This window comes from Sinocyclocheilus grahami, unplaced genomic scaffold (assembly GCF_001515645.1).
Source record: "Sinocyclocheilus grahami isolate Dianchi unplaced genomic scaffold, SAMN03320097.WGS_v1.1 scaffold280.1, whole genome shotgun sequence".
In the NCBI taxonomy this organism is placed as follows: Eukaryota; Metazoa; Chordata; class Actinopteri; order Cypriniformes; family Cyprinidae; genus Sinocyclocheilus; species Sinocyclocheilus grahami.
The window spans coordinates 1050279-1065446 of NW_015505459.1; the positions used below are offsets into that span (position 1 = coordinate 1050279).

The 15168-nt window shown below is 40.1% G+C and overlaps 1 protein-coding gene and 1 pseudogene across 1 annotated transcript; both read left to right on the plus strand.

Annotated features, from left to right (window-relative positions):
* Positions 1 to 3920: 3920 nt before the first annotated feature.
* On the plus strand, positions 3921 to 7751 carry LOC107600250 (chemokine XC receptor 1-like; annotated as a pseudogene).
* A 2385-nt stretch (positions 7752 to 10136) lies between these two features.
* LOC107600251 (uncharacterized) lies at positions 10137 to 15032 on the plus strand. The gene is made up of 3 exons (XM_016292095.1): positions 10137 to 10350; positions 11444 to 12160; positions 13681 to 15032. The coding sequence occupies exons 1-3, from the start codon at positions 10137 to 10139 to the stop codon at positions 14718 to 14720; spliced, it is 1971 nt and encodes a 656-aa protein (XP_016147581.1). The 3' UTR covers positions 14721 to 15032.
* The last annotated feature ends 136 nt before the right edge of the window (positions 15033 to 15168 follow it).

The window sequence follows — 15168 nt, forward strand, 5'->3', positions numbered from 1 at the left end:
GTATACGTGGCGGCCTTAGCTGCTTACCATGCGCTTCTGGGTGGTCAATCATTGGGAAGACACCCACTTGTCACTCGTTTCCTCCGTGGCACCCTGAGACCCTGAGGCGTACAGCGCACTAAGGTGCCCTCATGAGACCTGGCTGTGGTTCTTGAGGGCTTATGCAATGCCCCCTTTGCCCCTTTGAAAGAAGTTTCGGTCAAGATGCTCACGCTCAAGACTATCTTTCTCCTCGCTATTTCCTCACTGAACAAGAAGTAGATACTCTCTTGAGGAAGGGGGCCATAGAACGTGTTCCTCCTCTCTCTCTCGAGAGCGTCCGGGTTCTACAGCCGTTACTTCATCGTTCCGAAGAAGGATGGAGGGGTTGCGTCGGATCTTAGATCTCCGTCTTCTGAACCGCGCTATCAAACGGCTTCGGTTCAAGATGCTCACTATCAGCAGATAGTATCTCAGATCCAGTCCGAGGACTGGTTTGTTACGATAGATCTCAGAGACGCTTATTTCCATGTTTCCATCCTCCCTCAACACTGGAAGTTCCTGAGGTTTGCTTTTGGGGGCGAAGCATACCAATATAGAGTTCTTCCCTTCGGCCTGTTACTCTCACCCCACACTTTCACAAAGTGTGTGGATGCTGCTCTGGCTCCACTGCGACTCCAGGGCATCCGCATACTCAATTATATCGATGATTGGTTAACACTAGCTCAATCGGAGCAGATGGCGGCTCGGCATCGAGATGTCGTCCTCGCCCATACGAGAGAGCTGGGGTTAAGACTAAATGCCAAGAAGAGTGTTCTTTCTCCACTACAGAGAACCACTTATTTAGGCGTGGTGTGGGACTCAACCTCGATGCAGGCACGTCTGTCTCCTGCTCGAATCGAGTCAATCCTCACGACAGTCACGAGGGTAATAGAAGGCCAGTCACTCACTGTCAAACAGTTTCTGAGGCTGTTGGGCCTGATGGCAGCGGCGTCCAACGTGATACCTTTTGGCCTGCTGTACATGAGACCCTTGCAGTGGTGGCTCAGAACCAAAGGATTTTCCCCGAGGGGGAATCTGCTTTGCATGATCAAGGTCACGCGGCGATGCTTACGTGCCTTAGACATGTGGAAGAAACGTTGGTTCCTGGTTCAAGGCCCGACGTTAGGGGCTCCTTGTCGTCGCGTAAGGCTAACGACGGATGCCTCTCTCACGGGCTGGGGAGCGGTCATGAGTGGCCGCTCTGCCTAGGATCTGTGGGAAGGCCATCATCTCTTTGGCACATCAACTGCCGGGGAATGCTGGCCGTGTTTCGAGCTCTGACACACTTCCTTCCAGACCTAAGGGGGCATCATGCGTTTGTCCGCACAGACAACACATCTGTGGTCTCCTACATCCCCGCCCGGAGTTATGGAAGCTGTGGGCATGGCCCCTGAGGGGGCACAGCTCCCAGCATCTGGTCTCTCAACTGAGGTTGTTGAGACTATACTCCAGTCCAGAGCTCCCGCCACTAGGAAACAGTATGCCTTGAAGTGGAAACTTTTCGCTTCATGGTGCGGACAGCGACTGCAGGACCCAGTCAACTGCCCAATTGGTACAGTTCTGGAGTTTCTGCAGGAGCGATTCTCCGCAGGGTTATCTCCCTCCACTCTGAAGGTATACGTGGCGGCCTTAGCTGCTTACCACGCCCTTCTGGGTGGTCAATCATTGGGAAGACACCCACTTGCCACTCGTTTCCTCCGTGGCACCCTGAGGCTGAGGCCAGTACAGCGCACAGACCTGGCTGTGGTTCTTGAGGGCTTATGCAATGCCCCCTTTGAACCCATGGAAGAAGTTTCGGTCAAGATGCTCACGCTCAAGACTATCTTTCTCCTCGCTATTTCCTCACTAAAAAGGATCGGGGCTCTTCAGGCACTTTCTGTTTCGTGCCTGGAATTTGCTCCAGGCATGGTTAGGGCATTCCTTTACCCGAGGGCCGGGTATGTCCCTAAGGTGCCCACTTCTTCACCAGGGCCCATAGTACTTCAGGCATTCTGTCCTCCTCTGTTCCAGGAAGTAGGCCAAGAAAGGCTTAATCTGCAATATAGTTCTGATTTATCAATGATTTTGAAAACATGTACATTTTCACTGCCAAACTAGGCAGACTAGAACCTTACTTCTGTCATTAATGTAATTTATGAGTCACAAATAAAAAAATTAATTGAAGTGACCAAGTATGGTGACCCATACTTGGAATTAGTGCTCTGCATTTATCCCATCGAAAGTGCACACACACACACACAGCAGTGAACACACACACACACACCATGAACACACACCTGGAGCAGTGGGCAACCATTTTTGCTGCGGCGCCCAGGGTGTCAGTTGGGGTTCGGTGCCTTGCTCAAGGGCACCTCAGTCGTGGTGAAGGTGGAAGAGAGCGCTGTACATTCACTAACCCCACCTACAATCCCTGCTGGTACGAGACATAATGTAATGAACCACTTCTTTTTAGTGAATCAAACACATACTTGTCAAATGTAGATGATTGAGTTAGTTCTTCATATGACAATGTGTTATATACATTTTATATGCATGTATGAATTTACTACATTTTCACATTTATGCGTAGGCCTATTGTATGTAGTTTTACAGCAATACAAAGGCCTGTTTTTGAATTGCATTTACTGTATCCTGCCTCTAAAAAGACTTTTTCCGTTTTGTTGACAAATGATAAGGAACTGTAATTGCTACAATTCAGCAACATAAATATAGAAATGTAAATATAACATCAATTTGCCAAATGTTTTAAAAAACTTTTCAGAAGACATGCTGCAAAACCAAGTCACACTCAGTGTATTCATTGTGGAACTGGTTGTACTAAAAGAATGAAGACAACATTAAAACAGTAAACTGTAAAACATTAAACAGTTTATGATAACCTCCCCGCGCTGAGTTGCGTCGTATGTCATGTGTCTACGATAACCAGAGAAATTGACAAAAGCATCAAAAATTGGCAATATTAAGAGGATTTAGCATTTCCAATTAATGTAGGCCTGTTACATTCTTATTATTATTAGGCCTATTATTATTAGGTTACTTTTATTATTAAATTTGCCCCAAATATATGTTATGATTTAACATGTGCTTAGTGTTACTGTATAATTAATCATTTTATAAAGCAGCTGCTTTCAAAAAGAGATGAGAGTAACAGGGCTGATGCACACAGTCTTATTTTAAGTTATATATTAATAATAATACATTTAACCCAATCCATATTTGATATAGGCCTATACAGAGAGAGAGAGAGAGGGGGGGCTAACTCAATGTGATTTTTATTCATCTTTCATGATTCAATTCATTTTTGACTAAGGGCAAAGCCTGTCCAGATCTTGCAAATTAATTTATGGTATAGGCTATAAAGGAACAGAAAATAGGACATGGAACTATTGGTTTTATTTTTGAGGATGGGGGATCTGAGCATCATTTATTGATGGGTTGTACTCTTTACTGATACTCTAATAGGTACATCTAACCCATCGAAAGTTTCAGCGTTTTTAGATTTAACATTCACTCAGTATGCGATAAACAATTATAGTACCATTTTCTCTGGAGAATTCTATAATGGTAAGTGATAACTCAGCAGGGAGAAAACAGACAAATGGCTTCCACTGAAACATAGTAAAAGAAATGTTATATTTCCATTAATGTTATGCACTCAATAATTCAAATATTTCATGAAAAATATGTGCAATAATTATCAATGCAATCATTGATTATTTCTTCAGTTGGTTAATGTTTAATATTTAAGTTATCAAGATCAGATAGATAGATAGATAGATATATTTAATACAGTGTGTTTGCTGTTTTTCTTTGTTTTATTGTTGTTTTTTGTAATCATATGTGACATTTTCTGAGTAAAAATTCTCCAATTTGTTTTCAGTGTACATTTATGCATCAAGATGAAAGTCCAACCAATCATTGAATATCAGTATGAAATATCTAACACTTTAGACTATTATGATTACAATTTCACTAATGGCAGCATTGAAGATGGCATCTGTATCAAGAAAAATGCCATCCAGTTTGCGACAGCCATCACTCCAGTCATTTTCATCATCATCGTTCTGTTCAGCTGTGTGGGAAACACTCTGGTCGTGTGGGTCCTTGTGAAGTATGAAAATCTGAAATCCCTTACTAACACATTTCTGTTAAATCTGGCTCTCTCTGATCTGATTTTCACCTTTGGCCTGCCCTTCTGGGCCTACTACTACATATATGGCTGGACTCTTGGAGATCCTGCTTGCAAAGCTGTTAACTTTGTGTTCTACACGGGATATTACAGCAGCATCATCTTCCTGACGGTTTTGACCATCCACCGTTACATGGCCGTGGTTCATCCCATGTCAGTGGTCATGTCTAGGAAGAGCCTGCACTGCTATGTGACATCACTTGTCATCTGGATCATCAGTCTTTGTGCTGCTATCCCACAAGCCAGGTTCAACTCAGTTGTGTACAACCCAACTGAAGTATTCATGGATGCTCAAAACAACGGCACCAATGCAGTTCTGCTCTGTGATTTTGCTGGTGAAATTAAATTTATGAGTACATACTTGCAAAATTTCTTTTTCATTATCGCTTTTGTGATCATTGCTTTTTGCTGCACTGTGATCTTGGGACGGCTGCTTCGAACAACGTCTCACACTCATAGAAAGACGGTGCAACTCATCCTCTTCATTGTGGTGTTTTTCTTCTTGGGATGGGGGCCGTACAACGTGGCCATATTTCTGGACTCTCTGATTTCATGGAAAATCTCTCCTTTTAATGATTGTAAGCTGAGCGAATCTATAGACTATTTGATGTATGTCTCTCGGATGGTTGCTTTCTCACACTGCTGCCTGAATCCTGTGTTTTATGTTCTTACGAGAACATAATATTTATCAAATAATATAAAAAAAAAAATTATGTAGGAACAACACAGAACCCCACAATCGACACAGCAGGCTTATTTACTCCAATGGTGAAGAAATATCTGTTTTAGAAACTTGCCTGGGTTGGAACATTGCATGTACTGCAATGCATTAATGCAATGTAAAGTGTCTGTACAATAAATTGATCACTGAAATTGCATGTGAAAAGCTCTAAAAATCTGTGATGCAATATTACAAGAAATTGTTATATATATTTACTGTTAAACTGATTTGCATTGTATATTTGCTTTGTTTTATAAATGAATAATTGACGCAACAAATGATGAACAAATAAATTGGTGTGTTTATACAGTGCATGAACATGTTAGCTATTTACTGTATTTGTTAACTTTAAACAACATGACTTGTGCAGGTTTTTCACATTATTTGAATTTTTTGAATTTTTTCTGTTGGATTAATGGATTTTAGATTAACAGCTTTATTAACAAAACATTTTTAAAAAATAGATTTTTTTTATTGCATAGCATATGCAATTTCTCCTCTGATTAAGTTCATACATTTGTAAATAAAAACAAATAATATTGGAGAATGTTAAGTGATGTGTGTGTGTGTGTGTTGTATGTATTTTGAAAAATACTAGCAATTTATGTCTGAAAATATTTCCTACACCAATTTTTTCCCAGTGTTTCTGAAAACACATTTACACTTAGAACTTAAAACAAACTTAAACTGAATGAATCATTATCATATATCCTTCAACAGTTCTGATTTTTTAATGTTTTAGGATTAACTAAATTAGCTATTTCTCTGCAAAACTAGGCCTTACTTCGGTCATTAATTTTAGAACGGTCATAAACAATAAAAATAAATTGCACCCAACAACATTGCTGCTGGTTTCCTGATATACAGTGGTTCTGTGATCTACATCTGAAATCTCAGCTTCTCCTTTCTAAGCCTTGTCCTCCAACTTTGTTCACTCTTTGAAAAAAGATACAACACTGTCACCTTTTAAATTAGGCCTACATATTCCCTAAACTGTTCATATCAGTACCTTTTGAAAGGGTATGTACAACCACCATGGTGAACATGGTGAAAAATTAAAAATCAGGTAGGAAACATGTCAGGATGTGCTGTCACTGGTGAGGACTAACCTAATAACTCTACCCTGATCTTAAAGGGGTCATATGATGCGATTTCAAGTTTTCCTTTCTCTTTGGAGTGTTACAAGCTCTTGGTGCATAAAGAAGATCTGTAAAGTTCAAAGACTAAAGTCTCAAATCCAAAGAGATATTCGTTATAAAAGTTAAGAGTCAACCACTCCTTGCTAAAACGCCTTGTTCTAACATGCCCCCACATATCTACATCACTATGTGGAAATATTATTATAATTCTGCCCAAATGTGCACGCAAAGAAAGAAGGCATGGTTTCAGGAACAGCAGTAGCGTTGATGCAGCCATGTCAGGGAGATGGTGTGTTTCAGTGCAATAGCAAAAGCACTTTATTTCGCCTTCCGGATGTAGATGCAATTAGGAAGATTTATTTACAACAGAACAGCACATTCCAGATGTTCGAATTTGTGCAACGCATTTTATGGAGAACAGTGTTTTGAACCTAGAAGAGTACAAGGCTGGCTGTGCACAAAGGCGATTTCAAAAAAAAAAGAAAGAAAAGTCAATTCCGACTTTGCTATGACAATCTGGCGCTTCTGAATCAGCGACTGTAAGTATGTTTTGTTATTAGTTTAAGTATTTGCTATTGACTGTTCAAATGCGGAGTTTTGCGCTGCGCAGAGTAACGCGTCGTGTGTTTGTGTGAGAGAGAGAGAGGGGAACAAGGTCACGTCACAGGAGAGTGAACTGCCTGTCAGAAATCATAGTAGGTGTCACGATCTGCTACGGTGCGGGAACACCGAGCAAGGAACGAGGAGACCAAGAGTACAGAAACCAAGGAATTTAATCATCTTCCCGGGGAAAAATCACACGTAACACGGTAGACACAGACAATACCGGACGCTGGAGCACACACAGGGAACCCTATTTATACACACACAGGAGGAGGGGATGACGAGACACACCTGGGAGCAATGAACTTAATTAATCAGGACAGGAACCTAACCAAATATGGGCATAAGAAGGCACATGGGGAGCAAGACACACAAAACACGGAACAAAGTCTGACATAACGCCCCCCTCCGGAAGGCGTGTCCTCACGCCATATAACATCCAATGGGGAGGGGGTTGGGCACTCTGGAGGTCCCTCAGGACAGACACGGGACAGTGGGCCTCCAGAGCGGTACCCATTCCAGGTGCCATGGCGGAGCAGGGGAATTGGGAGGCCATGGCGGAGCAGGGGACTCGGGAGGCCAAGGCGGAGCTGGGGACTCGGGAGGCCAAGGCGGAGCTGGGGACTCGGGAGGCCAAGGCGGAGCAGCCTCCGAGGCAGTGGCCCCAGCCCCGCCTCTACGGCTGGAGCCATACTACTCCCCCCCAAAAAAAAATACTTGGGGAAATTAACGGGGCCTGGAGCCCTCCCTGGGCTTAATGGGGGATCTGGAGCCCTCCCTGGGCGGAACTGGGGATCTGGAGCCCTCCCTGGGCCGACCTGGGGATCAGGAGCCCTTCCTGGGCCGACCTGGGGATCAGGATAGCGCTTACGTGGTGCTGGCATAGGAGGAGCAGGCACAGCAAAGCACTTTCGAGGAGCTCGCACTGGAGCAAGCTCTGGGGCTTCATGAATGCATGGCGGGCTTGCCACATTCACTGCCGGCTGACTTGACTCGGGAACGGCCGGCTTTCTTGACTTGGGAACTGCTGGCGGAGGGGTTCCAGATCGGGATCGGAGACTCTCCAGACACCGGATGACTGTCTCCTTCCAGTCGAGGTCGGTGGTGTCTGGGAGCTCCGTGGGATGATGGAATGTCATTCCGATCTGGAATAGCGTTGCGAAGGTTTCTCCCTCGAGGGAGCTGGTGAGGGCGAGCGGCACGAACACCCTTGCAAAAACGATGGGGTCTGGGCTCGCCTGAGCCAACGTGATAAACATTAATCGTTCCTCCATTTGGGGACGTGGAGGAACGCACAGGGAAAAAAACTAAACAAAAACTTTAAAAAAAAAACGGAAATCAAAATGGGGAGAGGGGGTGCCGCTTACTTTTTTGGTCCGGTATTCTGTCACGATCTGCTACGGTGCGGGAACACGGAACGAGGAGACCAAGAGTACAGAAACCAAGGAATTTAATCATCTTCCCGGGGAATCACACGTAACACGGTAGACACAAACAATACCGGGAACCCTATTTATACACACAGGAGGAAGGGATGACGAGACACACCTGGGAGTAATGAAACATCATGGGAAACATCTGGGACAAATGAACTTAATTGATCAGGAAAGGAACAGGAAACTAATCAAATATGGGCATAGGAAGGCACATGGGGAGCAAGACACACAAAACACCGAACAAAGTCTGACAGCAGGTCAGCTGTCTTAACCGCGGCTTGTGTACTGCATCATCACTGTGTCTGTCACGAGACTCTGTTTGCTTTTCGGGCTTGAAGTGATGGTAAAACTAACAACATTATTAACTGTCTTGAGATTTACTTTGAAAGTTGAAGCTTGCGATTATGGTAAGGGGCGTTACATTTCCCACAACCTAGAGGACCTACAATAATGTACAGTATTTGAAAAATAATGTGTTTTTTGAACATTAAAGCATGTCAACACCAAATACACAAAATAATGCTCTTTAAAATAGCATCATGACCCCTTTAAGATTATGCCCGTATAGTGTAAGTTCTGTTTTGGAAGTAAAAAAATCCAATGAAAAACGCCTGCATGTTTGTTGTGGCCTCATGCTATCATTGAGGTTTATTTGGGTATTTCCTGCAAGCAACTTTGATTAACAAAACCTCTATGCATCCATGCATTTCACATTATGTGCTACTAGAATTTATTTTTTTCTTAAACACCAACAATAATAATTATAATGTTTTTGGTTTGTATTTAAATAATGAGTAATCACATTTTCCAAAGTTCCTAAACTGATTTATTTACAGACTTGGCAAACTGAATTCTTTTGGAGCGTGTGCATGAACTATTTCACTGAAGAATGTTTCTGAGAACTGCTTCTGTCATTACTTTGATGAGTCACAAAAAATTAGTTTGGTTAAATGGTTAATTTAACCGCAGGGTGGTTGGCTGATTCAGTGTGGTCCTCTGGTATGTGTTTCGATTTGATTGGTCCTACAACATCAGACGGTCCAGGAAAGAACAAAAGACGACAGTGAAGTTTGTTCAGGTGACTTATTTTAGCTTCATTTCTATGCTTTAATATGGAAACAGTGCAGTATTGTTAATAAATTGTCTGTGTTTCCATGTGCAGACTAATAATCCAATGTCTTAAAGGTGTAGTATGTGCCATTAGCAACAGCAAACAAAATAATGACGATGTGAGACTGCAAGATAATGTACTGTTATTAACAACGTTTGTTTTTTAGTGAATCAAACACATATTTATCAAATGTAGATGATCAAGTTAGTACTTCATATGACAATTTGATAAATATGCATTTTATCAATAGCAATTTTGTAAACATGGATGAATTGAATACATTTATATGTATAGTATATAGTTTTAGAACAATATAAAAGCCTGATATTTAGTTGCACTTATGTATCCTGCCTCTAAAAAGACTTTGAAAAGCGATTAAAAGTCTGTACTCATACCTCAAGCAAGAATTGTGTAAAATTCATATTGAATTGAAATGGAAAAAGAAGCAATGCAGTTGCATTTCCCTGCGAATATTTATTGAGAATCATTAAGGAACGGGAACTGCTAAAATTCTGTAAAATAAAAACATAAAAATAAAGGCAACGGGCCAAAAGGTTTTTAAACTTCTCAGAAAACACATGCTGCAATGCCAAGCCACATTTGGTTTATTCATTGTGAAACTGCATGCATTAGCAAAAGGAAATGACAGCACTAACAAAAGTGTGATTTCTATTGTCACTTAGACTATTTTCCTTATACAACACGGTCAACCAAGACCTTGAGGTAAGAATTCCATATTATTTCATTCTTGCTATACTGTACTACAGTACTGAAGATGCAAGATGCAATAGTTGCATGGCTTTATGACTGCGGTTAGTTTGCTTAGAAATTTTCTATATCATGCAAATATCAGAAATTGCATTCATAAAATGATGCTTAGAAAATGCTGTAAGATGCTCATTTATTTTTATGCTAGATGGAGTTCAACTCAAACAGCAGCTATCAGAATGATTCATATGTGTACGATAATGAAGATGTCTTAATCTCGATGTGTGAGGTTGACTATAGAAAGACGACCGGCGTGTGCTATGCCACGATCTTCTGCCTCAGCATCCTTGGAAATGGCTTCCTCGTGTGTGCGCTCACCTGCTACGAAGACCTGAAAAGGGCCACCAACCTTTTCATGTTCTGTTTGGCTCTTCTTAATATATATATATATTTCATTTATGACATTTCAAGCAAAACTTCAGCTTTTTTGATTATTTCTGCATTCTGTATTAGCAGTTTAAGAATTTATATTGGAAAATGTTATTTCTATTTTGTTCAACGATTTACTTTAAGATGAATGTATCTGTTAAAGAAAATGTGTGTTAACGTGTTTGATGTAAATAAGTGGGCTGGACATTCATGTGACTGAAAGAAGAAACATGCAGAACATGTATGATTTCTTCAGTGTCTCTATGAGAGACAACACTGATATTTTAAGGAACAAACCACCACAGCAGCCAAGGTATTTCTTGTATTACATATTTATTTCCTTCTCTCTGTTTGTGGTATGCATGCATTCATTTCTGATTTTTGATCATTCAAAAAAAAAAAACTCATTATTTACAGTAGTCTCTGAATAGCACCATAGCATTTGTCCATATGAATCATGTGCCATTTTCCAAATCATCTGAAGTCAAACGGAACCTTTATATAAGGAATAAGTTTGCATGTTTACTTAAAATCTGTGTTTACTTTCTGTTCCTCACACAAAACTATTGCATGTCTTCAGACTTTTTTGAATTTCATTATAGTGGTCAGTTTAGTGTTTTTCGTTCATTATGAATAATCATTGCATGGGAAAGAATTGTGTAAAAATTCTTTAAAATGTATAATTTAGTGTTACATAAACAATACACAGTAAATTTTAAGAGTGAATAAATACACTCTTAAAAATAAAGGTTCTTTATTGGCATTGAAGAACATTTAATAGCTATAGAAACTTTCACTGCACAAAAGGTTCTTTATTGTGGAAAAAGTTTCTTTAGATTATTAAAATGTTCTTCACGCTCAAATAATGGTTCTTTTAAGACATGTTCACCGAATGTTTTTTGGGGAACCAAAAATGGTTCTTCTCTTGCATTGCTATGAAAACTCATTTTTGGAACCTTTATTTTATTTACTTTTGAACTTCAAAAGTTGACTTGACTACTTGCTAACATTTTGATATGATTATTTTTTCTAATATGATCTTTATGCATAATGTTTTGACATTATTCAATCTGTGTGTTTCTACAGACGGCATAATGCATGGAGAGACTTCGCACGAGGCCTCCAATATCAGCTATGATTATAACTTCAACTACACATATGACGAATATTATCCTTTGGTGACATTAGAGGAGGAGAATTTTTCATTTCGGATAATCAATGCCATTTGCTGCAGTCTCATCATCTGTATCAGTCTACCCGGAAACAGCTATTTGCTTTGGGTGGTCTTGAAGAAAGTGGGTTTGAGCAGCTCTGCTGATTGTTTGCTCCTCCATCTGACAGTGTCCGACCTCATCTTCACCTTCACGTTGGTTCCCTGGACCGTCAATCATATTTGGGGATGGATTTTTGGAAATCTGGCCTGCAAGCTGTTCACCTGGTGCATCTTTTTGGGCCTGTATAGCTACATGATGTTCCTCACAGTCATGACAGTCCATCGATACGTGGCGGTGGTGTATCCGGTGTTCGCTTCATCTGTAGGGAATCGTAGCAGGATTTACACGCACATCGCGTCTGCAGTGGCATGGTTGATCTCTGTGGGCTTCAGTCTGCCTGAAATGATCTTCTCTGAAACTGTGGACGGTCCTGATGGTGTATTTTGTGTTCCCAACTATAACTCAATGTTTATGGAGCTGTTATTGTTCTGCTCACCTGAACTCAGGCAGTCGGGGCTCTACAGAGGACCAACAGATCCCAGCGACTCCAGGATTCATCCATACGCGAATGAAAGAGCTCAAGAAACTTGTGAAGTGCAACAAACAAATGTCACTGAACACACTGAAAGCACTATAAAAATGGAGACCGTAAACATGAGGAATTTATTATTCCCTGAAAAACATTTTAGTAATGGAACGGTCAGTTCAAAAAACTTAGTTTTTTCCCTAAAATGATACTGAGTAGCAATTATTTAGAACTTTTTAATGTCATATAACAATCAAAAAAAAAAACTGTAACATATGTATATGTGTGTGTGTGTGTGTGTGTGTGTGTGTATATATAAATGTATAAATATGTAAGTGTATAAATGTGTGTGTGTGTGTGTGTGTGTATATATAAATGTATAAATATGTAAGTGTATAAATGTGTGTGTGTGTGTGTGTGTGTATATATAAATGTATAAATATGTAAGTGTATAAATGTGTGTGTGTGTGTGTGTGTGTATATGCACACAAACACACATGGGTGTGTCTTAATATATATATATATTTCATTTATGACATTTCAAGCAAAACTTCAGCTTTTTTGATTATTTCTGCATTCTGTATTAGCAGTTTAAGAATTTATATTGGAAAATGTTATTTCTATTTTGTTCAACGATTTACTTTAAGATGAATGTATCTGTTAAAGAAAATGTGTGTTAACGTGTTTGATGTAAATAAGTGGGCTGGACATTCATGTGACTGAAAGAAGAAACATGCAGAACATGTATGATTTCTTCAGTGTCTCTATGAGAGACAACACTGATATTTTAAGGAACAAACCACCACAGCAGCCAAGGTATTTCTTGTATTACATATTTATTTCCTTCTCTCTGTTTGTGGTATGCATGCATTCATTTCTGATTTTTGATCATTCAAAAAAAAAAAACTCATTATTTACAGTAGTCTCTGAATAGCACCATAGCATTTGTCCATATGAATCATGTGCCATTTTCCAAATCATCTGAAGTCAAACGGAACCTTTATATAAGGAATAAGTTTGCATGTTTACTTAAAATCTGTGTTTACTTTCTGTTCCTCACACAAAACTATTGCATGTCTTCAGACTTTTTTGAATTTCATTATAGTGGTCAGTTTAGTGTTTTTCGTTCATTATGAATAATCATTGCATGGGAAAGAATTGTGTAAAAATTCTTTAAAATGTATAATTTAGTGTTACATAAACAATACACAGTAAATTTTAAGAGTGAATAAATACACTCTTAAAAATAAAGGTTCTTTATTGGCATTGAAGAACATTTAATAGCTATAGAAACTTTCACTGCACAAAAGGTTCTTTATTGTGGAAAAAGTTTATTATTAAAATGTTCTTCACGCTCAAATAATGGTTCTTTTAAGACATGTTCACCGAATGTTTTTTGGGGAACCAAAAATGGTTCTTCTCTTGCATTGCTATGAAAACTCATTTTTGGAACCTTTATTTTATTTACTTTTGAACTTCAAAAGTTGACTTGACTACTTGCTAACATTTTGATATGATTATTTTTTCTAATATGATCTTTATGCATAATGTTTTGACATTATTCAATCTGTGTGTTTCTACAGACGGCATAATGCATGGAGAGACTTCGCACGAGGCCTCCAATATCAGCTATGATTATAACTTCAACTACACATATGACGAATATTATCCTTTGGTGACATTAGAGGAGGAGAATTTTTCATTTAGGATAATCAATGCCATTTGCTGCAGTCTCATCATCTGTATCAGTCTACCCGGAAACAGCTATTTGCTTTGGGTGGTCTTGAAGAAAGTGGGTTTGAGCAGCTCTGCTGATTGTTTGCTCCTCCATCTGACAGTGTCCGACCTCATCTTCACCTTCACGTTGGTTCCCTGGACCGTCAATCATATTTGGGGATGGATTTTTGGAAATCTGGCCTGCAAGCTGTTCACCTGGTGCATCTTTTTGGGCCTGTATAGCTACATGATGTTCCTCACAGTCATGACAGTCCATCGATACGTGGCGGTGGTGTATCCGGTGTTCGCTTCATCTGTAGGGAATCGTAGCAGGATTTACACGCACATCGCGTCTGCAGTGGCATGGTTGATCTCTGTGGGCTTCAGTCTGCCTGAAATGATCTTCTCTGGAACTGTGGATGGACCTGATGGTGTATTCTGTGTTCCCAACTATAACTCAATATTCGTGGAGTTGTTTGGATATTTCACTCAGATAATTCTCTTTTTCCTGCTGCCATTCCTGGTTATTGTGTTCTGCCACACACGGATGGGATTTGCCATCCTTCAGAGTCGCATCCGAAGCAGAAACCACGCCGTATGCGTCATCCTAAGCATCGCCGTGGGATTCTTCATCTGCTGGGCGCCGTATAACATCTTCCTCCTCTTCTTCTCCTTGAGGTCTCTAGGCATTTTTATATTGTGGGAGAGCGTTTTGGAGGTCATCTACTGCATCACTCACGTTCTAGCGTATTCCCACTGCTGTCTGAATCCACTCGTCCACATCTTCGGAGGGAAGAAGTTCAGGAATTACCTGCCATGGAGCAGAGGTTTCCGTCGGCTCTCGCAGAGGATCAGCATGCAAACGTTTAGCAACTCCAACAGCTTCTCGGGTCAGTTTCATCTCTGATCATGTCAGAGGTCATGATGTCATTTTGTTGCGGCTCCAAAGCGAGTCACATGACGTTTATTGAGATGAATAACAGATTGATAGCAGAGGTTTTATTAATCAAGCAACAAAAGGCAAGAGCCAAATTCTTAGAAATGTGATCTAAATGGCATTTATGTTGGTTTCATATATTTTTTAAAAAGTTTAGTTTAGTGGTGTAACTATCAAGTAAAAAAATGAATTTGCCTCAAAACATGAATACCCGCACACCGTAAAGGGGTCACAGGATGCCCATTTTCCACAAGTTGATATGATTCTTTAGGGTCTTAATAAAAAGTCTGTAACATAGTTTGGTTAAAATTTCTCAATGGTAGTGTAAAAAACACCTTTTTTACACTGTCAAAAACAGATCTTTTCAAATCAAGCCGTTTTTGTAGCATTTTCCTTGAAATGTTAATGAGCTCTGCTG

Bases quoted from the DNA above. Each gene is read 5' to 3' on its own strand.
- LOC107600251 (XM_016292095.1), top strand. From the start codon at position 10,137: ATGGAGTTCAACTCAAACAGCAGCTATCAGAATGATTCATATGTGTAC. The intron at 10,351-11,443 runs GTTTGGCTCTTC...GTGTTTCTACAG, and splicing joins CACCAACCTTTTCATGTTCT to ACGGCATAATGCATGGAGAG. The intron at 12,161-13,680 runs GTGAAGTGCAAC...GTGTTTCTACAG, and splicing joins TGAAAGAGCTCAAGAAACTT to ACGGCATAATGCATGGAGAG.